Raw genomic sequence first — 25,921 nt, 5'->3', positions numbered from 1 at the left:
ACTTGGAACTTAACACGATGGCACAGATGAGTTCTCAGCAAAAAAGGAATTCAGAAAGAGAAGCGCTGAGCGGAGAGCCAAGGCTCCAGCCTGAGACGAAAATAACAATAAAAGGGGAATTAATTTCTTGGCAAAGTCAAGAAGGGCTTCTCTCCCAGCAATGGCCCTATGGGACCTACCACCGCGCAGGAGAGATTCCTCACTGATCCACGTGGGTGGGAAGCAAAGAGGCAGCATTTGCGAGAAGGGGGCGAGGGGTTGGGGACCAAGGAAGGGCAGGCACGGAAACCTTGGATCAGCCATTCCCACGTACCTTGCTGCTGAGTTTGGCCCAGAGCCTCTCTGAGCTGGGGCTCGTTGTGTTTGGGTCTTGAATCTGCAGAGATTTATGGCAACAGGAGAAAGCCTTCCCCCTGTCTGCTTCTGTCTAACTATGATGACACACACATGCACACAGAGGCAAGGCGGACACCCCCACAGATTTTTGGCGGGGGCAGGTGCTAAGAAAGGAGGATGTCCCTGAGCTTCTGAGGGGCCACCTCGCTCTGCTTGGGATTTTCATGATCGTTCCATCGAAAGGAGCTGCTAAGGGGGTCTTCAGTGTGACCACGAGTAAGGGAGGTCCTGATTTGAAACACACCAGACAGAGTCCCATTCCGTCTCACCCCCTGGTCGGGCTTGTAATGACTGACTGGTAGGTGGGGCACCTTTTCCAGGGAGCAGCCCTGGCTTTGTGCAGCCCCTGCTGGGAGCCTGTATGCCCGCTAGTGGGACTTGCGGTCACCAGGGCTGACCAGAGCTCGCCTTAGGAAACCCGGCTCTGCCTCTGGGGCCCGCACTTGGTTTCTAGAGGTAATGGATGCAATGGGTGAAGCCAGAGTCTCCCCCACCCCCACCATGCCCAGCAGTGGCCCCTACGGCATGCTGCCTGACCTCACAGAGCCTCGGTTTCCCCATCCATTCAGTGGGGACAATGATGGCCCCTGGGTTACAGGGCTGGCACGAAGCGTCCTCAGTGAGACGCGACTTAGGAAGTGCTCAGCACTGTGACAGGCACGTGGCGAGAGCTCCTGAATGTGGGACCCGCAGTGCTAGTGGGGTCAAGGGTAGCAAGCCTCTGCCCTCATGCTTTCTGGGCTGCTGTTCCACCCTCCCTGAAGGTTGTTTGGGCTCATGGTTGGGGTTGTTGGCATTTTGCAGTCTTCCGTTGATACTCTTCTCCCAAACGGAAAGAATTCTCCTTAAGTTGGCCCCCTCTGAAAAAATAAAAAAGTGACTGGACCTCAAAGTTACCACGAGCTTCAAAAAAACTCATCAGACTTCACGGAGAAGCCTGAGGCGGGTGTTTTCACCCTCATTCCCTTCCACGGCTGGGGACACCGAGACACAGAGAGGCTAAGTAACTCACCTGAGGTCACACAGCAAGTAAGTGGCAAACTAAGTGCTAAATACGGAGATGAAATTCATATTCCTAAGCCCAGTGCCCTACGGCCCTGAGGCCACCCCAACCCCTGCCCACCACTCCGTGTTAGGTGTCAGCTGTGGCAGACACACTTGTGTCCTGGAAGGAGACAGTGTCCAGGCACATATTACAGCTTCCTCCTTGGGTCTGCTCGATGCTGACGGCCCTAGGTCAGCCTGTCACAGTGTTTTTGGTGAGATGCCTTTCCTCTGCCACCTGGCCGATTCGGCTCACCCATCAGCACCGAGCAGCAGGACCGCCTTCCGCTGCCCCAAGTGGCTCTGTCGGAGCTGCGGTGATTCGGTCTAGCTGTCCCTCTAGTCTGCCTTCCCTGGACCCCAGGAGCTTCCGGATGGCAGGGATCAACTGGAGCCCTCATCTATGGACCCCCAGCTCGGCACAGGCAGTGACGTAAGCGCTCAGCAAGCGGTTGTCCAGGGGTGGGAAATTTAGGACAAATGTGTCGGACCCTGACCTGGGGCCTCTCCTACATCATCTAGATGAAAAAAAAGGCACTTAAAAATAGAAACCTCTTGGCCTCTCTGTTTGGAATAACATAATCTAACTCTGGTGATATCTAGATTTATTTTTTTTAACGCTTATTTTTAAGAGAGAGAGAAAGAGTGCGCGCGTGCGAGAGCGTGCATGCACAAGTAGGGGAGGGGCAGAGAGAGAGAGATACAGAACCCGGAGCAGCCTCCAGGCTCTGAGCCATCAGCACAGAGCCCGATGCAGGACTTAAACTCACAAACCGTGGGATCATGACCTGAGCCAAAATCAGATGCTTAACCGACGGAGCTACCCTGGCGCCCCTCTGTATTTATTTTTAAAGACAACATTTAAACCAGAATTCCTTAGAGACCCCATTAAACTGACTCCTTCCCAGAGCTGCTTGCTAAAGCAATGCTTCCATAATTATACTGAGTTGAACACTTATCAAGTCTTAAGTTCAGAATGGTGGAAAAGCCATCCCTCTGGAATGAAACTGGACGTTCCGGTTACATAAGCTTGGGCAAGGTACTGCCTCTGAGAACCTGCATTTCTTCCTCACAAAAGTGCATTTAAAATGCCTGTCTCAGAGACGTGTCATGAAGATTAATTCTGAAATGCCCGGGATATAGTAGAGCTCAGAAAATGTAAGTTTCCTCAGGAGGAAGCACACATCCAGAAATGTGGAATGCCTGTCTTACATGGTTTTCTTCATTGCCTTGCATGCATTCACTCACCCATTTATTTAATCATCCACTCATACAGTCAATTAATATTTGCTGAGAACTACCACTGTGTCTGGCAGGATGAGAAGGGCTGGGGATACAGCAGGCAGCACAAACACAGTCCCTGTCTCACGGGGCTTACATTTTGGCAAAAGAGACAAATAGAATAATTGCAGCCTGTGATAGATACTGAAGAGACTCTTTGGTGTAGCTGCTAAAGCACAAAGGGGGTAAAATAGAGATAATTTGGGGTTCTTTACAGCATCTCTGGATAAGTCTCACGTGAGTAAGACACGAAGGATGAGAAGGAGCCAGCTCTAAGCAGAGCTTGCCATATGCAAAGGCCCTGAGGTAGGAAGGCTTTAGGAATAGGTACAAGGTCACAGTGCCTTGAGCAGCTAGTGGCAAGTTGAAGAGGGAGTGGGCAGTAGGCTACAGGCTGCCCCTGGCTGTGGGCTGCCCTGCGTTTCGGCAGAACCAGAGGACAGAGCAGGGGGCCTCAGAGGGGCATCTGTGACTGGCAGGTTGTGGGCGAAAATGTGCACTCACAGGTAGAATGCAGGTGTGAGGAGCATCAGGCAGGAGGCGAGGATTCGGGGCTGGGCCAGGGGTGCCCCAGAAGGCATGTACCACCCAGCACATGAGGGCTGCTCCTCTTGCAGTAACGCAGTTGGGTCCTGGGGAAACGGAGTTCACAGGGAAGACCCGGGGGCTCAGGAGGGCTGGTAGCAGAAGCAGAGCAGGGCCCTGCTTCCACGGAGTGAACACGCTTGGCAGAAGAAAGACTTGGTAGAAGTGAGGAAGACAGAAGCATAGTTACCCAGCCTAAGACACAAGGTGGAGACGTGATCACCGGGTGGGAGGCACCAACCCAGAGAGCCCACCCAACTACGTGTGTGGCCCCACGTCTACCCGCCTCTCAGTCCTCACCTCAGTGTGCTCTCTCTCGTCTTCCCTACTCCAGCCAAACTGGCTGCTTCCTGTTCACAGGCCTCCTCTGACCACAGGACCTTTGCACATGCCATTCCCCTGGAACACTGTTCCTGCCACCCTTCATCTAGATAACTCCTACACTCTGCATTTCCCCAGCGATGCCTTCTCAGGCATACCTAATTGGGTGAACTAGATTGACACAGTCCCATAGCACCTTTGTGGCTCTAGACCCCATTCAATTTCAATATTCATTTGTGTAATATGGGTTAACACCTGCCTAATGTAAGTTCTTACAGGGGAGGAATCAGATCCGTTTGGGCTTACTGCTGTATCTTCAGTGCCAGGGCTAAATATTTAACGAATTAATTAATTATTAATAAAGAAACAGTAATAGTAGCGTGGCCCCTGAATAAAGCTAAAGCTAGCTTAGACCAGTGGTCCTCAGAAGGTGGAGATCATCAGCATCAGTATCTCTGGGAAGCCTGTTACAAATGCAAATCTTTGGGACCCACTCCCAAACCAACTGAATCGGAAGCTAGGAGGAGAGGGGGGAAAGAGGGCTAATTGCCAGCTGCTTTAATGAGCTCTCTAATGCACATTTAGGTTTCACATCCACTGACCTAACTCCCTAGTTCTTAACTTACAGGTGGGACTTGAACACCGATCTTTACAGATAACCGTTACTATTAGGCAAAAGCTAAACTCATCAATTTTGTTGAGCCTTTGTGATGACTGGACTTTGGACTTGACTTGAGGGCTCCTGAAGGTCAGGACTCCTCTCTCCTGGGGCATGGGGCCATTGACTTAGGGTCTGAGCCATAGACCTACACACGCAGTTTCCTACGTATGAAAACAGGACCCAGTTGTCGCCATGAGTGACAGTGCCTGACCTTTGTTAGGAGATGAGGGTGGACATGGAAACACTGACCTACGTGCTAAGACAAGATAATCCCGCAAACTCACAAATCTAAGCAGAGCAGGGCCCAGCCACAAATGGGTGCTCTGGGGGCTTGAATATCTTCCCTACAGTCCCTGGAGCCTTCCTGTTCATAGCGCTCTCCTGCATAGTATCTTCTAACAGTGGAAACCCTGTAGATGTTTATCAAATGCGCAAGTGAGCGAAGCTAGGAATGTATAAATAAATGAATGGAAGAAGGGATCAAGGAATGTTTAGTCTTCTTAATAGAATACAAATTTGGATCCTCTCTGCTGTGGAACCTTCTCCCACAGCGGGGAGATCCTCTCTATTTAACCCTCTTCTTCAAAGATTCCATTTTTGATTGAACCTAGAGATGGGAGGAATAGAAGTTTGTGAGTTAAACTAACGTGTCTTTATTGCTTCATGGGGGAGGCAGGGAGAGGGGATGGGAAGGGAATCCCTGCTTGACTGGAGGTCCCAGGAAGACAAACGTGGTGGGTTTGCCTCCCATTGTCTCCAGCACCTCAGACAGAGCCTGGCCCATAACCCAAGCTCCACAGATATGAGTTATTGAGTGTCTGGCTTACGGAGTGTGGCTCGCAATCAGCGGGGCATTTCACAGGTCACCACAAAGAAATGTGCTTGCTCTCCTTTACAAGGGAGAGCTGCGTGGCATGGCGGGATACAAAGGCAGGTGTCTCGTGGTGATTCCACACTCACCCACCAAGCCAGACCCTTAGCGGCCTCCGGCTTTGTGAAATTCTCATCGTTGGACCCAGGAAGGTAAACCTCCCCTCCCCCTAGCCTTCTGTCCTGTTTGTGGCTGCTCCCAGAGCCCTTGCTGTCCTGAGCTGGTCCCTCATGAGGTTTACGGTCTCTGACTTTGTCTTTACACCATCTAGAATCTCTGCGGAAGGAGTGGACATTGTCTTGGATTGCCTCTGTGGCGACAACACTGGAAAAGGTCTCAGCCTTCTTAAGCCACTGGGGACCTATATTTTATACGGTAAGTGCCAAAGAGAAGCAGAGATGTATGTAACGGGGCATGGCACATGTGCTTACTAAGGCGCAAATGAAATGTGCTGATATGTTGGGGTAACGAGATGGGGGGCTTAATGTTTGAACGCTGTCCACAGTACTGCTATTGCCAGTAGTTATTTTCAATTATAAAAGTCACATATGTGCCTACTTCCCTGTTAACCCCATGAATACTTCTCATTCCGAAACGGGTCAAGCAAGACCAAGCTGGTGTAGCCATTGAGATGGGGCTTGACCCACAGAAGGTGGCATAGGTGAGAAATATTAATGGCTTCAAAGGAAGTCCAAAAAATGAAGGAATCAAGGACCCACAGTAGGATGGGAGAGGTGGCGAGGATATGGGGGTTTAAGGGAGATTCTTTGCCCTTGGAGATAAATATGCAAACTAGAGCTTCTTCCCACTCTCAACTCTTCCTGTATGTCCTAGTGACAAGGAAGCCCTGGATAGTTGGAGCGCGCATCTGCTTTTGGCATTCCCTGATGTGCTCTTGAGTTCGAGGGGATTTGTGAAAGTTTTCTGGGAGATTTTCTCCAGCAGAATGAGACCCCAGAGTCTCCCCCTCCTCCTCTTTCTCTCTCCTATCATACGATTGTAAACCAATTTCAACATTAGTCTCTACAAAGTAAAAAAAAAAACCATATCTGAAGCCAGTTATCACATTCTAAGGCCCAATAATACTGGAGTTATCCAACGTTTGAGATTTTGGGCACTTCTGTCCCCCATAGGTCTAATAGAAAATTGAGCCTTAGCTCTGCAGAACTCAGGAAAAAATATACTAATTTCCCTGCTATTCACGGAGAGGCTTATGAAAGGGATATTTGAGAGGTATAAATATTCCAACATCTTTTTGTCATCATCATTATGATGGAAAGAGATGATAAGCTTCCTTTTGTGGGACGCTCCAGTATTTTCAATAGTGGTCCCATGTCTGAAAGTCTTTGGAGGTGAATACATCATTCTTCAACTAGGTTACTGTTATTGATGAAAGAAGCTGTGTCAGTGCACCATGTAGGGATACTGGATATGACTAACATGTGAGTCAACTGTTAGATGGACAATTTATTCTTTCTTATGTATTCACCAGTTCTGTCTTTGCCCTGGTTCCATGATGTCATTTGGCAGAATATAATTTGATCATCTCACAAAGCATCTAACTGATGACATCAATCGCTGAGTGACCAAAGCCTAATACCATCATGGTTGGTGGTAAAAACAGAAGCAATGACTAAGTAACTGGCTACTCAACTACATGAGTCAAATAATGGAGTTTAAAATAGACATTGTTGTTTCATTCACTAGTGGAAACGGACTAAGAAGAACTTATTTTTGATCTTTGGGGACAAGGGAAGAGACTTGCTGAAAAGACAAAGGTGTGGCATCTCATCTGTTAAGGGCCCTCTTGTCCCCTCCCTGGCCCCGGAAAACACACAAAGGGAGCTCTTCTCTCTGTAAGAATGTCTTAGGAAATCTTCCAAATTCTATCCCTCATCCTCTCTCTGAATAGTGAGTGTTTCCATTAGCAAAGCTCAGTTTCTCACATCATTTGTCTCAAGTGGTTTTGACCTTTCTGCTCAGATTTCTTTGGAATTAGTATGTTGGTCACATCATTTCTTGGATTTTGAATCTATTTCACCCTCACTTGCTCTTCCGTATCCCATTTTTTGCATCCATCTAAATTCTAGCTCAGCCATACCTCTCCCTGCCTAGCCCAGATCAGAGCCCCTTAACTGGTAAAGGAATTGAATTCTGACCATAAGTTAGGCTCACACAAGACTGCATTTCCAGTCTAGATGAATGGAACCAATAAGACATTTCAGCAACTCATCATTTCATTAGAGTGTGGGCCTAAATCACATTTTTGCTATATGCCCAATTTTCCGAAGAAATGGCATGGTCACTGTGAGGAATAGGACTTTCTCTTTGATCCCATGACACTTGGCTCCAATTACGTCAACTAGATGCCACCCATCCTGTCCCTTTCCTCCTTCTTCCAAGGCTGAATAAAAGTTCTTTTCAAGCACTTGACAGTTCTGGGCCAAACAACCGCCATTCTTCCGTGTGTAGCAAGTGATGCTGATCTTCTTCAGCAGTAGTTTGACATGGGAATAATCCTCTATTTGCAGGTTCATCCAACATGGTGACTGGCGAGACCAAGAGCTTCTTCAGCTTTGCCAAATCAGTAAGTATCCACACCTGTCAAATGCACAGTGGTAGTGCAGTGATTGCTTGTTGTGAGCTCCCCCGTGTATAGGCGTTGACCTAATAACCTAAACCTTGTGTGTCCCTCCTCTGCATCATTCATTTTTCAATAGACCCTGTGTTCCCAATGTGCTCGTTACATGTGGGCAAGACTGAGCGCATGCTCTTGCTGCTTTGTCCAGATGAAGTAGAGAGGTGCGAGCATCAGAGAGGCTCAAAAAAGCTTTAATTTGATGTCAACAGAGCACGCTTAAGTTTTTGTGGTTTTAATCATGGGTCAAAAATAAACTTAGCATTTCATGCATTTTATTTGCCTTATGGAGAAACCAATCTTTCATGTGGCCACCTCTGACTGAGTCTCTGGAGGTTCTTAAAATTTCTCTGCATCTCTGTTCTACTGGGATGGAGGTCCAAACGGGATCCCGCAATTTTAGCAAGCCCCGATGGGATTTAAGACACAGGCAGATGTGTGAACTACTCGCTTCAATAATCTTGCTCGGAATGTAGTGATTACTTTGTGCTAGGAAGCCACGCCCCTGGACATTCCAACCAGGAACCTAGAGCAACACTTGCTAGAATCAAACTTATTTGGGCTTGAACTTCAGTTTTTACCACTGGCTCCTCAACAGGGAATTGCTGCGTCCTGTGAGAGCTTGCTTTTGTCTCCTCCTCTCCCCTACTCTCCCCTCCTTGGTGGCACTGATGGACTCACTCACTTTGCAAGCATCTTTTGAGTACCCACCATGTGTGCAAGACACCAGGGTATTGCAGTGAATGAGATGGGTTCATTGTAGTCCCTTGTGACTCCTACCTTCTAATGAGGGACACAGACTGAAATAAGTAAAACCTATTAAGAAGATGATTATTGTAAATGGTCCTAAGAACTCTGAAAAGGATTGGAAAGAGGGTGCAGAATGGTGCAGAGGCATTTTGAATAGGGTGGCCAGGGCAAGCCATAGAAAGGGGTTTAGAAATGATGCCAAGTGTGGCACTCTGGGGTATTCATATGTCCCTTAAGTGCCAACATTGGCTGCACAAGGTCTCACCCCTAAACATTCCCTGGTTCTGGAATGATTAGGACTCCCTGTCCTGTGAGAGGAGAATTAAAGGGGCTCTCTGGGCATCTGAACTTCAGAGTTCAGGTCAGAATCTGCCAGGGAGTAAGCATGGGGTGCGACAAAGGATGCTCTCTGAGCAAGTCCTCTGAAGAGCGGCTTCATAGCGCTCACAGCTGTTTTGTGGCTGTGGCTGTAATTAACGTGATGCTGATAGCCTGCTGTGGGTAACCAAACGGATCCCAAATTACATGCAATTGTAAGAAGTGTTTTCCCTTTTTCCCCTAAACGTGCAATCACAACACACAGTGTTAATGAAATAATTGCGGTGTGCCCAGGTTCAATGAAAGCTCTCATAAAAACATGGCCAGGAGGGAGGCTGAGATTTTCCTGCCTGAAACAGGGGTGCCGAATGCTAAATAGTTGGAGGTCAAGAACGACCTTTCAGAGGCCTGGTCCAATACTAGCTGGTCAGTTAGAAGCAAAATGAAGATAGGGCATGCCAAGGAGTGGAAGGATGACTTTGTTCTAGAAGGTTCTAGAAAGGAATGTTCTTCTATACATTGGAGAAAGGCTTAGAAATTAAAGGCATACTTGGAACTGTCCAAGAATTTCTCACTCAGATATCCTAAGTATGTTCTACCTTAAAACCCTAACAGAGCTCATACTCAACTCCTGGTCAAACATGCCATTTGCTTTTAGACCATAAGGATGGTTCATGACAGTTAACAGAGAGTAGTCTGACTCCGAATTCAGAACTCTCCGCTAAATCAAAAACATCCCTTCCAACTTAAGATAATACAAATATGTTATATTTATAGAAATATTTTATATACTTATATTTAGAGGTCTATATAAGAACTACTCCAGGTCAGACACCGTTGCAAGAACTTTGTATATATTGACATATTTATTCCTCACGATGGCCCCATGAGGCACAGTAGGGAAACAGCATAGAGAGGTTAAGTGACTGGCCTAAAGCTGCACAGCCAGTAAGTGGCAGAACTGGGATTCAAAACCAGGAGTTTGGCTCTGGGACCCACTGGACTACAACTGTGCAGAACTTATAAAGTTAGCAGGCAGTCCTTTCACAAACATTTCCTGAGACATTGCAGGTGCATCGTGAAACAAGCCATTAATCATTTCTCTGCTTTGTTTTTGCCGCAAGCAGCCCAGGGCCAAATACATGTCTCTCTTAGAGCTGGCCTCCAGGCCATTCCTCAGGGAATGTACATTAGTAAAGAATTTTGTACGTGCATCTTATCCCTGTTTTTGACTTGTCTTTCTCACACGTATGTTCCTAACAATATGATTTTCCCACTTAAAAAATATATACCAAAATCTTTTGTGAGCTTTTACAATCCAGGAAAGGTAGGATATAAATAAACGCATTGGTTATGTAAACATTGGGAATGTGCCTAAGGACCCATCACATCCCTCTTGGCCTTTGCATGAAACTGTTCACCATTTTGCCTTAGAGCCTTCTAGAAACTAGACCTTGGAATTTCTAAATTCTAACCAGCACCAAAGAAGATGCAGTTAAATCCTAACAAAATGATTGGATCACCATTTCTGTCATTTGTTAATGGAGTTTTTAATTTTCATGTCTGGCAAGGGGGATGAGAGGCTGGAAAAGAGATGGCCACACTCGTCACTTGAAGGTCTCCCATCTAGGACTTTAGCGGTACTGGCATCTAGGGCTGGACTACTCTTTACCCTGAGGAGCTGTCTTTCAGCACCACCCCTGGCTTGCACCCTCTAGATGTGGGTAGATTCCCCTCCCTTCCAGTGACCACACAAAGACATCCCCAGAGGTTACCAAATGTCCCATGGGGAGTAACACTTCCCTCAGATGAGACCCACTGGCTGAATCCCAACCCTCTGGCTTCACGGTTCCATCATGCTCTTCCTTCTGCCTATATTAAGCTCCCTGACTCTGTCTCTGCTGGATTCCTGCCCAGGTCTCCAGCCGTGCCCTCATTGCCCCTAGGAGAGCTGCTCCTGTGTCTGCATCATCATCCCACTGAGTCCCCACCACACTCCGTGGTCTTCTCTGCCACCCGGCCCCTTCCCCAACCCTGTCACTGCCACCACCATTCATACATTAAACTCTCCCAGAAAGCTGGGAGGCAGTACCTGGCCACCATCTGTGGCTGAGGGAGACAAAACACACAGAAAAACAGGGAATTAAGTGGTGGAATCAGGGCTCCAAAGTGGCCAGTCCTAACCCTGTGCTTTAAGGTCCCGATGACACGCGGCCTAATAGTTGTTTTCAGAAAGTTTGTTTCTCGCTCCCACCCAGACCCTGTGCTCTGCTCCTACGCGTCACCGTGCACTGGCAACACTGCTGCGCTGAATAGCTGCTTTAGCAAATACCCCAACAAGGGCCACCACTTGGCTGGCCCGAACCCGGGAGCTGTGGCCCCTGTCCTCCGCCCGCAGTGCTGTGAACACAGCCGGCTTCATTCCCTGTAACCGACACCTTCTCTCCCTCCAGTGGTGGCAGGTCGAGAAGGTGAACCCCATCAAGCTCTATGAAGAGAACAAAGTCATCGCGGGATTTTCCCTCTTAAATCTGCTCTTCAAACAGGGCCGTGCAGGCCTCATTCGAGGAGTAGTAGACAAACTCACTGGGCTCTACAACCAGAAGAAGATCAAGCCTGTGGTAGACTCCCTGTGGGCCCTGGAGGAGGTAAGAATGGTGCTTTCTTTTCCCCCAGCAAATAATGTGGTTTTAGTCCAGGGAGATTGTGGGCAGCCAGAGTAAAAATAATCTCTTATGCAAAGGTTGTTCTCCAGGTTTGTTCGTTTTAAATGACGGTCCTAAAAGTCATTGTCCTAATGTATCGTGCTTTGGATGTGAGAAACACTTTGAGTTCCATAGTGGCTCTCAAACCATGTGCCTCAGCCTGCCATCTGAATCCCTTGCAGGCCACCAAGTTTTAATGGGTTGGACAGTCCACCTGGGTTCTAAGAGGGTGTGAATATTGCTGCAACATCGTTTATATGATCACCTTGTGGGCACAGAACATCAAGGCTGGGGCAGACCGTGCCTCAGGGCTGACGTATCTGTGTGCTAAACCCAGATGCTTGGAGACCCTGGGAGACGAGATGCTGGTGGGTGTCACAATGGGCACTGTAATTGTTCATGAATCGTCAGGCCTGGTATTGGACTGTTTTCATGAGTTGATCTGCCAAAAATTCTAGTCTTTGAAAAAATTCTTAATCATGAAAAAAACCAATCAAGAATCCCTACTAGAACCTTCACTGAAGCATGAACTGACTGCATCGGTGCACATAGAATGTGCTAGGTGGAGGCCAAGTCTAGAAAATTCTCCAGGATCAGGGAAGCTTTGGACATTTGGAAAGCCAGTTGCGGTAGTTATCTGTGGGGAGAAAACAGAGAAGTATAGCGAAGGTTTCAAGGGGCATTTCACTGAGAAATCTTCCTCGGTCAGGCTGTTGGCTTTGGGAAGCCTGGAAGCCCCTGAGAAAGATCTTAAAATATGTGGGAATGTGTTCTGTGTGTGTGTGGCTTTTGCATCTTGCGTGGGTGAGTGCCTGACGATACAAGAACGTTGTTGTGCTTTTGGGAATCACAGACATCCTTGAAAAAATGCTGACAAACATAATGGTCTGTGGAACAGAGAGTAGGTATTGTCCTGATAAGAAAGGTGGTGCTATTTGCCTAATGAACTAGGTTGGCCAAAATCCAATGGCTTCTCTGAGCACAGAAATCGCCTCCCAAACAAAGGGTCCACATGTAATCAAATAAGATGGGTCGTGGATGCTCTATCTGCTCCTCTGATCTTGCAGTATCATGAATGGTCTTTAAAAAAACAAACTAACAAGATGTTTTTGTCTTATGGTGAAAGAGATACATGTTTATTGTAGGAAACTCCTAAATTAAGAACAAGAGCGTAAGGAGAAAACAAATGGCAAGTCCACACTCCAGATATTGGATAATACTGTCACATTTGGGTTTGCATCCTTCCAGTCTTTTTTCTTTGGCAGAAAATCACTGTGATTCAGCTTCTTGTTAAATCAGATAATCATGCATTCCTTCTGCTGTGTAATTTCCAAGACTGTTAGCTTATTGTTATACTTTCCTTGAAACCATTTTTAATTTGCCGAGTCAGACCTCTGTACGGTATTTGCTGTGGAATCCCCGTGGTATAGAAGGGCTGTACCGGTTCTCAGTGGTCAGGACGGAGAGAGAACTGGAGGTGGTCAAGACCAGGGCTCAGAAATGAACTTGACTAAAGAGCAAAGAAGGGGGCTTATACTTAAACTCAGTTTTCAAAAGGGATCCAATGAATCTGAAAGCATTTCAGTGAGAGCTGGAATCCAGGAGGGGTTCAGTTGGCCTGGTGGGTCCTTATTCTAGTATTTGAGATCATCTCTCGGTCACAGACATGTCCTGAATAATGATGGTGTGCCCAGCACTGTGCCAAGATACCTGGGTTTCATGGTTCTTACATTTAGAGGGACGGGGAGGGGCAAACACCCTGAAGTGGACAAAGATCAGCAGGGTATTTGCCAAATGTAATAAATTCCTGAAAAGAATTAAATTAGGGTATATACAGGCAAGCAAGTGGAATAGAGGAAGACAGTTTCCACAAAGCAGTGATTTTCAACTTCCTTTTCCTTACTGCCACCTCCGGCCAGAGACTTTTTGTACTTTTCCTAATGGATCCCCTCTATTATATTTTAATATCATAGGTATATCATCTCTTTATATATATCAATTCAGTTCCCCACCTCTCCTCTAGCTATCTGTCTCTCTGTTTATGTCCTACATGTGTATCTGTGCTTTAGAGATTAAAAGAATAAGATTTTGGGGCACCTGGGTGACTCAGTTGGTTGAGCGTCTGACTTCAACTCAGCTCAATCTCACGGTTTGAGTTCACGCCCCGTGTTGGGCTCTGTGCTGACAGCTTAGAGCCTGGAGCCTGTTTTTAGATTCCATGTCTCCCTCTCTCTCTGCCCCTCCCCTACTCACACTCTGTCTCTCTTTCACAAAAATAAATAAAACATTAAAAAAAAAGAGTAAGATTTTTTTCATCCTCCAAGAACCAAGAACCAATTTTCGCTGCTTTCACTGGTTGCAAATGTGTGCTGTTGAGTGACTTCAAAGAAGAAAGGGTAGGTATCATTTGAGCTGGGACATGAAAGAGGCACAAAACTACCAAAAAGAGCCTCAACAGTAGAGAGACCCACAAAAGCAAAAGGTCAAGGACGGGAAGGAGGGGAGTGTGGCCAGTTTCCACAGGCTGGTGTGAGCAAATGTGGGAATAGCATAAGGAGTACCTGACGAGGTGAGCAAGGGTCAGATGGAACATCTGGAAATTACCCTTAAGTTCCATGGGAGGCCGTGAAAGGGTCAGGAGGGGCCACACTGTGGCCCTAAGGGTATTATCCACCAGGGGAAGAGTGAAACCTGGGAGGCAGGGTCCCAGGCTCCAGCTACAGAAGTCTAATATTCAAGGAAGTTCTCCATTTGACTTGGGGAACAGAGAGGGCGCTAGCCTGGATTAAGTCAGGACTGGCTCACCAAGGATGCAGAGCAAAGGCTGTCGGGATCAGCACTGACCAGAGAAGAGAAAGCTCAGGCTGGCAGCTACTGTGGACTGAGTAATGGGTCATATCAGGCAAGTCCAGGGACTTTATTCCAGATGCTTCCCAAATTCACCCACTTGGTCTCCTCTCTGCTCATGGCAGTGTGAGCTGGCTTCCCTCCTGCAGTGAGCTCCTGACTGGCCCCTCACTTCCATCTGACCTCTCCACAGGCGTTCTCTAGCCAGTGGCCCAAGTGGACTTGCTACCACGTAACTCAGACCATGTCCGCTGGCTTACAATCCTCCTGTGGCTTCCCACTGTGCCTGGAATACAGTCTGAACTTGTTCCCCGGGCTGTACAGACCTGCCTAGTCTGAACACCTACCCTCTCGTCATATTCTCGTCTACTTCCCTTCCTCCATCCTTCAGTAGCAGGCGTGACCCTGGTCCTGAAACTACCCAAGCCTTTGGGAATAGAAGTATGTTAAACGTTTCTCTCCAGGCTTTCTCAGAGCTATTTCCTTCTTATCATTCATCTCTCAGCTTCACCGTGACCTACAGAGAGAGGCCTTCGCAAAGCCCCTCCTGAAAGCACCTTCCTGCACGGCTACCTGCCCAGGCCATTCTGCTTTTTACTCTGCTCAACATTCTCCATTGTATTTACAGCTGGTTGAAATGACCTTGTTCATCTGTTCGGACGCCTGGGTGGCTCAGTTATTAAGCGTCCGACTCTTCATATCGATGTAGGTTATAATCTCATGGTTCATGAGACCGAGCCCCACATTGGGCTCCATCCTGACAGCACAGAGCCTGCTTCAGATTCTCTCTCTCTCCTTCTCCCTCTCCCCCCCTTCTCCTTCTCTCTTTCCCTTTCTCTCTCTGTCTCTACCCTCTACCCACTTATGCTCTTTCCCACACTCTCTTTCTCTCAAATAAACAACAAAAAAGGAATGATCCTGTTCATCTGTTGACGTGTTGAGACTCTGGTCTCCCTTCCACTAGGAAGTGAACCCCAGAATAGGAAGGACCCCACCTGTGCCATCAGGACCCTGGTGCCTGGCCCAGAGTTGATGCTCAATAAATATACATTACATGAGTGATTTGATGAATCTGGCAATATACAGAAATAGGACTAATTGGGTGTTTTCTATGTTCAACAATAAATATTTGCTGAACGAATGAATGAATGAATAAAAGAGACATACTAAAACAAGGTATTATGACTTTAAGACAGCTTGGGCTCAGTGGACATTCTTGCCACACCATCCTTTGCAGGGGGTCGGGTTGCCTGTGCACTGTATGAAGTTTAGCAGCATCTCTGGTCTCTGCCCACTAGACACCAGCTGTGACAATAAAAAATATCTCTAGATGTCGACCAGTGTCCCCCGAATAAGATAGGAAACAGGGCAGACTCTCCACTAGCTGAGATTTAAAGGAAGCCATCTTGGTTAAGAGAGTCACTAGGAAAACAAAGGAATCACAGGCTCCTATCGAGAGCTAGTCATCCGCAAAGGGGAGCCAGGCAGCTGCTGCCTGTTTGCCAACAAAAATGTCCACAGCCACTTATCAGTAACACCCACCAACTTTCTGAGGGTCTTTTCTACGATATTTACATCTGTTTAGAGCTGCAGTTGGGCCAAACCCGGCTATTTATCAAAGCCATGCAGCTCTTCTGGGCTTGAGGAGAAAAGAGCATGCTTATTACTTGCGAACCTCAGAAGGATGACCATAATGACTTCCCCCTTCCCTTTGGTAAATGATTTCACAAAATTGCTTTTCAGGCTAGCTCTGTAACTTCATTGATGGAATCGAAAGCCCATAGGGATTAAGAGAAAATTTTCTTGGGCTGAGCCCTCAGACTACAAGATTTAATAATTTCAGAAACGATTTAGGGTTTCTTTTTAGCCATCTGTCTTTGACTTTATTGTAAATTTAATACACGAAGCAGAGAGAAATGCTCTGGCATCAGATTTGCCTCCAGATATTAAACGTGCAGCTGTACATTAAGTTAGAAAAAAGCTCACTTTTCCAGACAGTTCAGAGGTGGGAAAGGGATGAAAGATACATATACCTGTCAACCGAGAGTAGTGACATTATTGAGACCTACTGTGTGTTAGTATTAGTTCAGGATGTCAAGTGTACAAAAGAGATAGACTCTTGTTCCCTGACCCTTAAGTTTACGATTTAGTTTCTGAGACAACCCTGAGGTGTTCAGTTGTGGGGTACTGCTTTCAAGTGCAATTTGGATTCGAGAACAAAGAGAATAAAGTTGTTAAGTAAGAATGAATGCTCAGAGGAGGTTCCAAGAATGAGGTGGTGCTTGGTTGAGATTGGAAGGCTACGGATTCTTTCCATGATGCTAGGGTTAAAAAAAAAAAACACAAGGCATTATGGGCAGGAAGGACAGTGACAAAATCTCAGAAGCAGGAGTGAGGATGGGGCAGGTGGGCTGAGAGGTCTGAGCTGAGACCAAGAGAGGGCTGGCTGAGGAGAAGAGGGAATAAGGCTGATTTGGTCATTGGAGTCAAATCCTGGAGGCGTTCACTGCCAAGCAGAGAGCAGGAGTTGATATTCTAGGTGAGGTGACTATTCTTTGGGAGCATGGCCCAAGGAACATGGCGCCCTCTGATCCTTTCAATTCCCAGAAGTCCTTTCTGGTCCAGTACGACGCTAGTAAGATACATCTGGGCTATGTAGCTGTGGCCTCTGATTAAAAATGCCTTTTCGCAGGGAGCCTGGGTGGCTTGGTCGGTTGAGCATCTGACTCTTGATTTCAGCTCAGGTCATGATCCCAGTGTTGTGGTTTTGAGCAATGAGCATGGAGCCTGCTTGGGCTTTCTCCCTTCCTTGTTCTCCCCCTCTCTCTTCCCCCTTTCTCTTGCTCCCTCTCCCCCTCCTCCCATCCCCGCTCCCGTCTCTTCCTCACCTGCTCAGGGGCTTGCTCTTTCTCTCTCTAAAATAAAAAAAAGTAACACTAAAATGTCTTTTCCCATCTGCCATCTAATAGCAGAGGGAAGACTGTTATGAGCTGAATTGCGCACCTGCTCAGATTCATATACGGAAGCCCTAACCCTCAGTACCTCCAATGGGATTGTAGGGCCTTCAAAGAATTAACTAATTTAAGATGAGACCTTGGGGTGGGGCCCAATCCAGTCTGACTGGTGTCTTCTAAGAGGAGGCAATTAGGACATCCAGAGAGACAGCAGGGATATGCACGCAGAGAAAGCATGTGAGGACTTGGTGAAGAAAGGGCTGTCTGCAGGTGCAGGAGAGGGCCCCAGAAAATAACAGCCCTGCCAGCCCCTCATCTGGGACTCCCAGTCTCCACAAGTGTGAGAACAGAAATTTCTGTTGCTTAAGCCACACAGCGTATGATATTTTGCTATGGCCTCCCCAGCACGATGGATAGAGTGTTGCATGGAGATCTTGGCAGTCTTAACATCTTTATTGAAGTCATTGTTTGTAGCATGTTACAACATGATTTACATAAACATCTATATTTGCGCTCTCCCATATGGGACCACTAGCCACATGTGGCAATTTAGGTGTAAATCAGTGAAGTCAAGTTAGAGATTCAGTTCCTTAGTGGTACTAGGCACATTTCATGTGGTCGACCATGGGGTCGTGGGGACCAAGTGAGAGCACGCGGAGATGGAAGACAGTGCCTGTCATTGCAGAAATCCTCCTACAGCTGATCTATGAGATTATGTCATCCTTCTGTTCGAAAATAGGAAAAAATTTGCCTCCCTAGCAATCTGGCACGATTACCTTTTAGTAAATTATGCTAATATGCCCTTCTGCGTAGCTCTCTCTTTGCCTTGGTTGTAGTGAAGTTCCCTATCCAAATGCAGTCACTGAAGTGTCCCTTCATCCTCATTATATTTGTCCTGCATTTTCCCTTCACATTAATAGTTGTGGTTTAATTATATGTGTGTCTTTCGTCCTATGCCATCACAAAGCCTAGGCAGAGATGGGTCTGCTTGAAGGAATCAGTGAAAAAAATAACATGATGCTGAGCTTGTTCGGGACACTTACGTGTCCTGGAGCACGAGGGTGACTTGACAAGAGATAGAGTAATGTTGAACACCAGCCACAGAGAGTGGAATGACCCAAGAGACGAGGCTGGGTGGGGAGTGTGATTGTCTATTTAAAGAAATGGCAGGCTTCTAGTGCAACGCATGACTGGGAAGTTAAGAGAAGGTGAAGCCAGGCATTGGATACGGTTGTCCAAACCCAAGCTAAGGAGACAAAGATTCAAGGAGAAACCGTGGAAAGTCCTACGTGATTAGGGCAGGTGGCAGCGGGCCGGCAAGGACTTTCTTTAAAGATTCAGAAGCCCCTTCTGAGGCACACCATTGGGGGCAGGGAGGGGATTTTACAGACATTGCCCCAAATCGGGCAGTGTGTGCTATATCATGGGCACACTGGTTTGGAGGATGGACTGGGGGGCAGCTGGTCTGGCCAGGAGGTCGCTGTAGATTTGTAGGCCTGGGTAGGTGAGCTCCAGACCAAAGCGAGGCAGTGGAATGGAAGAGAATAAGCGAGTCAGCATCATTGGAAGGGATGGAAATTGGAAATAAAAGAGAAACGAGGCCAGAGATGACCAGGGGTCTTGTAACCTGGGAGACCGGGAGTGGGGTGCTGGCGAATACTCCCCAGTGGTAGATGCTGCCATGAAAAAGTGTGATGAGCTTAGCTGTGAATTTGGCTGAAGGTGACGGTAGACCATGGGGGTGGAGATGTCCACAGGCATTTTAAACGCACAATCACACAGAGATGAGAGAGGAGAGTAATGACTATTTCTGTTATTACTGCTGCTACTGCTGACATTTCGAGAGGATTCACTGTGTGCCAGGCATTGTTCTAAATGTTCCCCATGTATGAAGTCACTTGAACTCCCCAACAACTCTAAGACCCAGCACATGGGTCTCCCCATTCTCCAGGTCACAACAATGAGGCTTTAGGGAAGCTGCACTTGCCCAGTTCTCCTGCCCATATTGAAGGTAATGAAAATGAGTACTCCGTGGAAGTCTGACACAGAGAAGTTTTTGAAAAAAATGTCAATGAGTCAACTCACTGAACAGAATAAGCAAAATAATTATTCGCGGACACCTGTGCCATGTAGTTTTCCAAACATTTTCCATTAAATAACTTGTGTAATCCCCACAATAACCTCGAGTGGTGGGTACTGTCCTTGTTGCTATGGACCAGATAAGGAAACGGACTTAGCAATGAAGAAAGGTGCCCCAGGTCACACAGCTGGTACGTGGCCACGCTGGCAAGTCCATGCCACGTTACCTTCTCTGCTGCAGAGGGTAGAGGTCACGGCCACGACCAAGGCGTGCCCTGGCCTTCACAACAGCAGGGGCAAGATGAGGCGTCTGCAGACAGGGCGCTAGTAAGAAGACCACCACGGCCATCTGACAGGTCATCAGTGTTGGCTGTGCCGGTGACAAGTCAGGAAGCACCTAGAGGAACAGCCTTTGGATTGGGCGTGCGGTCAGCATTGACCTTTCAGAAAGCCCTCTCGGTAGGATGAGGGCAGAAGTCTGGATGCAGAGGGTCAGGAAGGGAACGCGTAGGTCAGACAGACTGGCAGCCAGCATGAGCCTCCCATTCGGTGCTGAGAAGCACCTACACCCTGGAGATAGGCAGGCAGGGCCAGGTGCAGAGCAGGGCTGTTTAGAAAGTGGATGAGTGGTCACCCAGGCCTGCGGGACTTGGAGGGGAAAATGTAAAGGGACCACTAAAGGTGCTTCTGTTTGGAGGCATGGAAATGATCTAAAATTACTGGTGGTGGTGGTCGCATGATTCTGACTGTACCACAGACCATTGCATTATGCGTATTATATGCATTGTAGTGCACTATACGGTATGGTGTGCAGATTAGGTCTCAATAAAACTGTTACGCTAGGGGGGTTAGAGAGAAAGCCTGTGTATTTTATGTATTTGTTTGTCTATTTTAGAGAGAGAACACGAGCGGGAGAGGAGGGGCAGAGGCAGAGGGAGAGAGAGAATCCCAAGCAGGTTCCACACTCAACACAGAGCCCAATGGGGGGCTTGATCCTACAGCCCTGGATCATGACCTCAACTGATATCAAGAGTCAGATGCTCAACTGACTGAGCCACTCACAGAAGGGCTGTGTAAAGCTGGGATCAGAAGACTTGGGAGAGGGGAGGAGGAACAGCTTGGGGGGTCCAGATCCCCAGCCCCGGTCCTTAAGCCAGCCTATCTGCATAGCTTTGTGAAACCATCCATTTAGCCCAGTCCCTTCCTGTAGTTTTCAGATGACAAAACGGAGGCCCCCAAAGCAACTGCTATTGTTTGCGTTATGTCCCCAACCTTTGTTTTCCCTTTGCCGTGCATCCCCCTTTCTCTCAAGTCGAATCCTAGACTTTTCAGTTCAACACAATCACCACTCACCCCCCTGCCCAACCCCCATGCACACACACATCCCCAGTTTCCACGCACACGCTCCCTGCATGCCCTTGTCACGTGTTTTCTGCAGCTCCACAGATCAGCCCCATCATGCCCTCAGCCCTGCTCTGAGCTTTCCAACAGACCGGGAAGTCGAGGCAGAGTGCTGGCTAGCTTATCCATCTGTCGTGGGCTGAATAATGCCCCCTCAAGGTGTCCACATCCTAATCCCTGAAGGCCTTGACTGTGTCACCCTGTAGGGCCAAAGAGACCTTGCCGATGTGATCAAGACACTTGAAGGGAGATTACCCTGGAGTATCCGGGTGGTATTTGAATTGCAAGAGTCCTTATAAGAGAGAGACGTGGGAGCCAGAGTCGGAGAAGGTGATATGACAAAGGAAGGTGAGGGAAAGGGATGACGTGATGTGGGGCCATGTGCCAAGGAGAGCAGGTGTCTTCAGAAGCTAGACAGGGCAAGGAGCAGACTCCCTCCGCCCCCCGAAGCCTCCAGAAGGAACCAGCCCTGCAGACACCTTGATTTTAATGCAGGGACCATCTCGGGCTTCAGACCTGCAGAACTGTCAGAGAACACATTTGTGTTCTGGGTTAAGCTACTAAATTTGGGGTGGTTTGCTACCACAGCAATCGGGAATGAAGACACCAGTTTTCAGCTGAATCACAGAGGCTGGGCTTTGAAAACGCACCCACAAGTGGGAAGGCACGGGCCCACCCTCGAGGAGCAGCCGGGCTGGCAGGACTGAACAGCCCCACTATTACGTAAGCAGGATGTAAAACCCAGAGGGAGAGAGCTGGAGGGGTGACCTTGGCACGTGCTCCCGCTCGGGCACAGGCCCGGAAACTGGAGGGAGAGGAGGTTGGCACATCCGAGCACAGGAAGGAGGTGCATCTGGTGAAGTATGAGGGGTGGGGAGGCCAGGAGGCAGACCTCGAGGTGCGGGGGAGGAGACAGAGCAGGTGGAAACACCTGCCGCCACCCGCCTGTGCCATCCTCACTCCGGCCCGCCGGACCATTGCGGTTCTTCAAAAACCTGGGTCTCTGTTGCCCCCTTGCCCATTTTCATGCTGTTCTCTATTTTTCTCACCTATCATGCCCTTCCCTCGTCCTTGCCCTGTGAAATTCCTGCTCCCCTTTCAAGATTCAGGGACGGTGTTGGCTCTTCTGTGAAAGGATCCCCAACATCCCGCAGTCTTGCCATGACCCCCCGCCCTGAGTTAGGTAGCCGTGCTTCTGGGTCCCCTGGGTTTGCCTCCTTCATCAACGTGCTCATGGACAGTTACGTGTAAAACATGGAGAAAATGATGGTATCTTCCATCAGGTTCTAGTGGGAGGAATCAAATGACCCCGATGCCTGACAGACAGTGAGTGCTCACTGGCTATTCTTCTTGCGATGCAATGCAAATGTGGTCCCCACAGAGCTGAGATCTTGGGGGCCGGGGACTTTCCCGCAAGATGCAGAGCAAGGAGAACGCAGGGTGTGCTGTGCTGAAGATTTCCGGGGCCTCAGCCTGGTGCAGTGCCTCCCATTAGGCTCAACCAGACAATTTTGTCTCCACCAAAGACCACGGCTTGTTGCAAGATTAGGTTTATTCGCAGCTAAGCATCCCTGCTTGGAAGTCTGGGAGCCTGGCTCTGAATACACTTCTGTTATGAAGAAAAAAAATCACTTTTGCCTTCACGCCTACCTTTTGGCTGAAAAGACATCACAAATGTGGATTTTGTCGTGAGCCAGGGACAGAGTCAATGCAGGCTGCTCCTGGCGGTGCTTTTTAAAGGGCCAGACAAAATCCTGCTGCCTCCAAGGCTCCAACAGTCTGCTTGCTTCTGTTTGCTTTCCGAGTCGATGAAGCAGTCGCTTTATAGGTCTCATTTGCAAGGTGACAGCAAAAGGTCCGTTTTCAGGGGTTTCGAGAGGTATCCGTACTGATGTGTGAATTGCGGATTCTGACCTTGAGTAGACAGGTGAGGCAGACAACTGCTGAGGACCAAGACTGAGCACTAAAATGTACACCGAAGTCGTAGAATGTGTGAAGAAAGGGTATCCTGAAAGAGAGGCGTGCTGTGCATGCTGCCTCCAATTCCACCTGCTGGATGCATTCTCTCTGGGCATCCCTTTCCTCCACCGAAAATGGGCCGCGCCACCAAGACCCACAAGGTGTGTGGCTGAAGAGGCAGAACTGTATCGTCTCACAGTTCTGGGGGCCAGACGTCCCAGATCCAGGGGTCTCCTGGGTTAGTTCTTCTGAGGACGAGGAGGGAGAATCTGTTTCTGGGGATCCCCTGGCATCTCTGGTGTCCCTTGGGTTATAGACACATCACCCCATACTGTGTCTGCTTTCGTGTTCACCTGGGGTTCTGAGTGTCCCCAAACCACCCCTTCTTATGAGGACAGCAGTCATTGAAATAAGGCTCACCCCACTCCAGTGAGGCCACATCTTTTTTTTTTTTAATGTTTATTTTTTTTATTTTTTTCATTTTTTTTTATTTTGAGAGACAGAGAGGGACAGTGTGAGCAGGGGAAAGTCAGAGAGAGAGGGAGGTACAGAATCTGAAGCAGGCTCCAGGCTCTGAGCTAGCCGTCAGCACAGAGCCCGATGCGGGGCTCGAACCCACGAACCGTGAGATCATGACCTGAGCCGAAGCCGGACGCTCAACCGACCGAGCCACCCAAGCGCCCCCAGTGAGGCCACATCTTAACTGATTAGATCTGCAAAGACCCTATTTCCAAATACAGTCACATTCTGAGGTCCTGGAGGTGAGAACTTCAAATATATGGATTTTCTGGTGGCGGAACTCGGGACGTGGTTTAATACGCAACAAATGGTGAGTCATGCACTCAAAGCGGGACAATATCTTGTGAATTGCACAGGGCCAAAAGACAACTTTTTGCATAAGGGTTAAAAGAGGAGGCTCTGGAATCAAGCCAAAGACTCTCTCCACTGGTTACACCCATGAGGCCTTGGGAAACACATGTCTCTGGGCTCTCTGTCTTCATCTGTGACATGGGGATAATGGCAGTATCCACCTTATGGGGTTGTTGTGAAAATGTCCTAGAAAACATGCAGGGCAAGGTTGTGGGGCGTGTCCCAGTGTCCCATAAAGTCATAAAAGGATGGGGAGGGAAGGACCCTGTCTTCCAGACTCCTGTCATTAATTGTCCCGGGGGGGTTCCCGTCCCCCCAATCATCTGCCACCATTGTGATCTGAACAGGCTTTACTGGTTCCTTTGCCTTTTGCTTTCATTTGTTTGTTTATTTTGAGGCAGAAAGAATGAGTGTGAAAGGGGCAGAAGGGAGTGGGGGTGGGGGAGAGAATCCCAAGCAGGCTCTGCGCTGTCAGCACAGAGTCCCAGGCGGGGCTCGAACTCATGAGCCATGAGATCATGACCTGAGCTGAAGTTGGATGCTCTACCAACTGTGCCCCCCGCCCGGTGCGCCTTGCCTTTTGCTTTTACTCACTTCCAAAGGCGTCTGTGGGAGCTGCTTTATGGAACAGAAGCTCCAAGCGGCACAAATGATAAACACATGCTGGCATTTGGATCCACAGACCCGCCAACCATCTAGACTCTGATTACTGAACCGTCGGCTTGTTTGGGGAGCTGCCGCCCAAGAAAGCACCACGCTCTGGCTAGTCGTTCCACAAACTCTGAGTGAGCAGCTGCCGGAGTCCTGGGCAAGGGACAGAGTAAGGATGGTGGCTCAAGTTTGAGGTTTGTGCACTGGCTCATTTGGACCCGCGGTGATGCTGAGTGCTATAAGGAACTGCTATTTCCTCACTGCACGGATGACACTGAGTGGGATTAGTGGCTTGGACGAGGTCGCACAGACACAAGTGGTGAAGCCAAAACTCAGCTCTCAAGCTGACCGTCTCCTGAAGCCATGCTCATGGCCATAGCCTTGGCCCCTTCAGGAGTGGGGGGAGGTGACTGTGCCCCAGACCCTTCACCCCGCTTGCCCTATCTCCGTGATTGGAGGGCTCTTGGTTTGGGAGGAGATGAATGGTTTTCAAGACCTCGGTTCATCCACCCCTACCTTCTAAGACCACAGACAGGTGACTTTGAATGGCAACCTCAGTTTTCTGAATCTATAAAATGGGGCTGATAACCCTTGCTCTTCCTGCCCATTTTAAAGTCCATTGGAAGCCATGCATAAGCTGTAAACTGCATGCTGTCTAGAAACGCCTTGGGGTTGTACTTAACAGCTTTAGTTCCTTCCTTTCCACCTCTCTTCCCACATGCGTGTCCTTCTCGTGGCTTCCCCGACACACACACAGGCATTGTTCTTCAGCAAATGTGCTCAAACCACCCCCCTCCCCACACTGGATGGGGATGGGGTGAGGGTGCTCACGGCCACGTGATGCTCGCCGCGACCCTCCGTAGGTGGTGTAGTCATGTCCCTGGTCCAGATTAGGAGGACTGAGGCGGGAAAGCGGATGCCTCCTCCAGGACACAGGGCTCTGAAGGTGCACGGACTCTAAGGCTGGCCACTGAACTTGCTACTTGCCTTCCCGGCCTCGCCCCATTGGCTGCAAAGTATGAACTCATTGGGCTAATTTCACTGCATTTCTACTGCTTGGCACTGGGACGTACTCCAAACGATCACTTTTACCATCCAAACTGCTGAACGCAAGGCTGTGCTGGGAAGTGTAGACAGGACAGCTCAGAGAGGTTGCTCTTTGCACAACCTCTTTGGCATCAAGCCCCGCAGCAAACCCGCAGTGAGAGGCAGGACAGATGACATCATGCCCGTCATACAGAATTTTAAAAAGGGGCGCCTGGGTGGCTCAGTTGGTTACATGTCTGACTTCAGCTCAGGTTAAGATCTCGCAGTTTGGGAGTTCAGGTCCCCCATCAGGCTCTGTGCTGACAGCTCAGAGCCTGGAGACTGCTTCAGATTCTGTGTCCCTCGCTCTGCTCCTCCCCCCACCCTTCTCTCTCTCAAAAATAAACATTAAAAATTAAATTAATTGGACTTAATGAAATGTTTAGAGGTGCAGTAGGCATGACTTTGAGTAGATAATGAAAGAAAATGCAAAATGGTAATTGATTCATGATGTGGTTTCATCTTAGCTTGGGCAAACCATGCAGTATTTAATATATAGTAGCA

The 25,921-nt window shown here is 48.4% G+C and overlaps 1 protein-coding gene across 1 annotated transcript in view; it reads left to right on the top strand.

Annotated features, from left to right (window-relative positions):
- The window catches only part of VAT1L (vesicle amine transport 1 like), a 120,941-nt gene that overhangs the window by 39,757 nt on the left and 55,263 nt on the right, over window positions 1-25,921 (top strand). The window contains exons 4-6 of the mRNA XM_029924216.1: window positions 5,431-5,534; window positions 7,691-7,746; window positions 11,319-11,513. Of these exons, the coding sequence (XP_029780076.1) occupies window positions 5,431-5,534; window positions 7,691-7,746; window positions 11,319-11,513 (355 nt within the window). The remainder of the gene's footprint in view (window positions 1-5,430; window positions 5,535-7,690; window positions 7,747-11,318; window positions 11,514-25,921) is intronic.

Source organism: Suricata suricatta, chromosome 16 (assembly GCF_006229205.1).
Source record: "Suricata suricatta isolate VVHF042 chromosome 16, meerkat_22Aug2017_6uvM2_HiC, whole genome shotgun sequence".
NCBI lineage: Eukaryota > Metazoa > Chordata > Mammalia > Carnivora > Herpestidae > Suricata > Suricata suricatta.
This window is presented reverse-complemented; position numbering and strand designations above follow the sequence as displayed.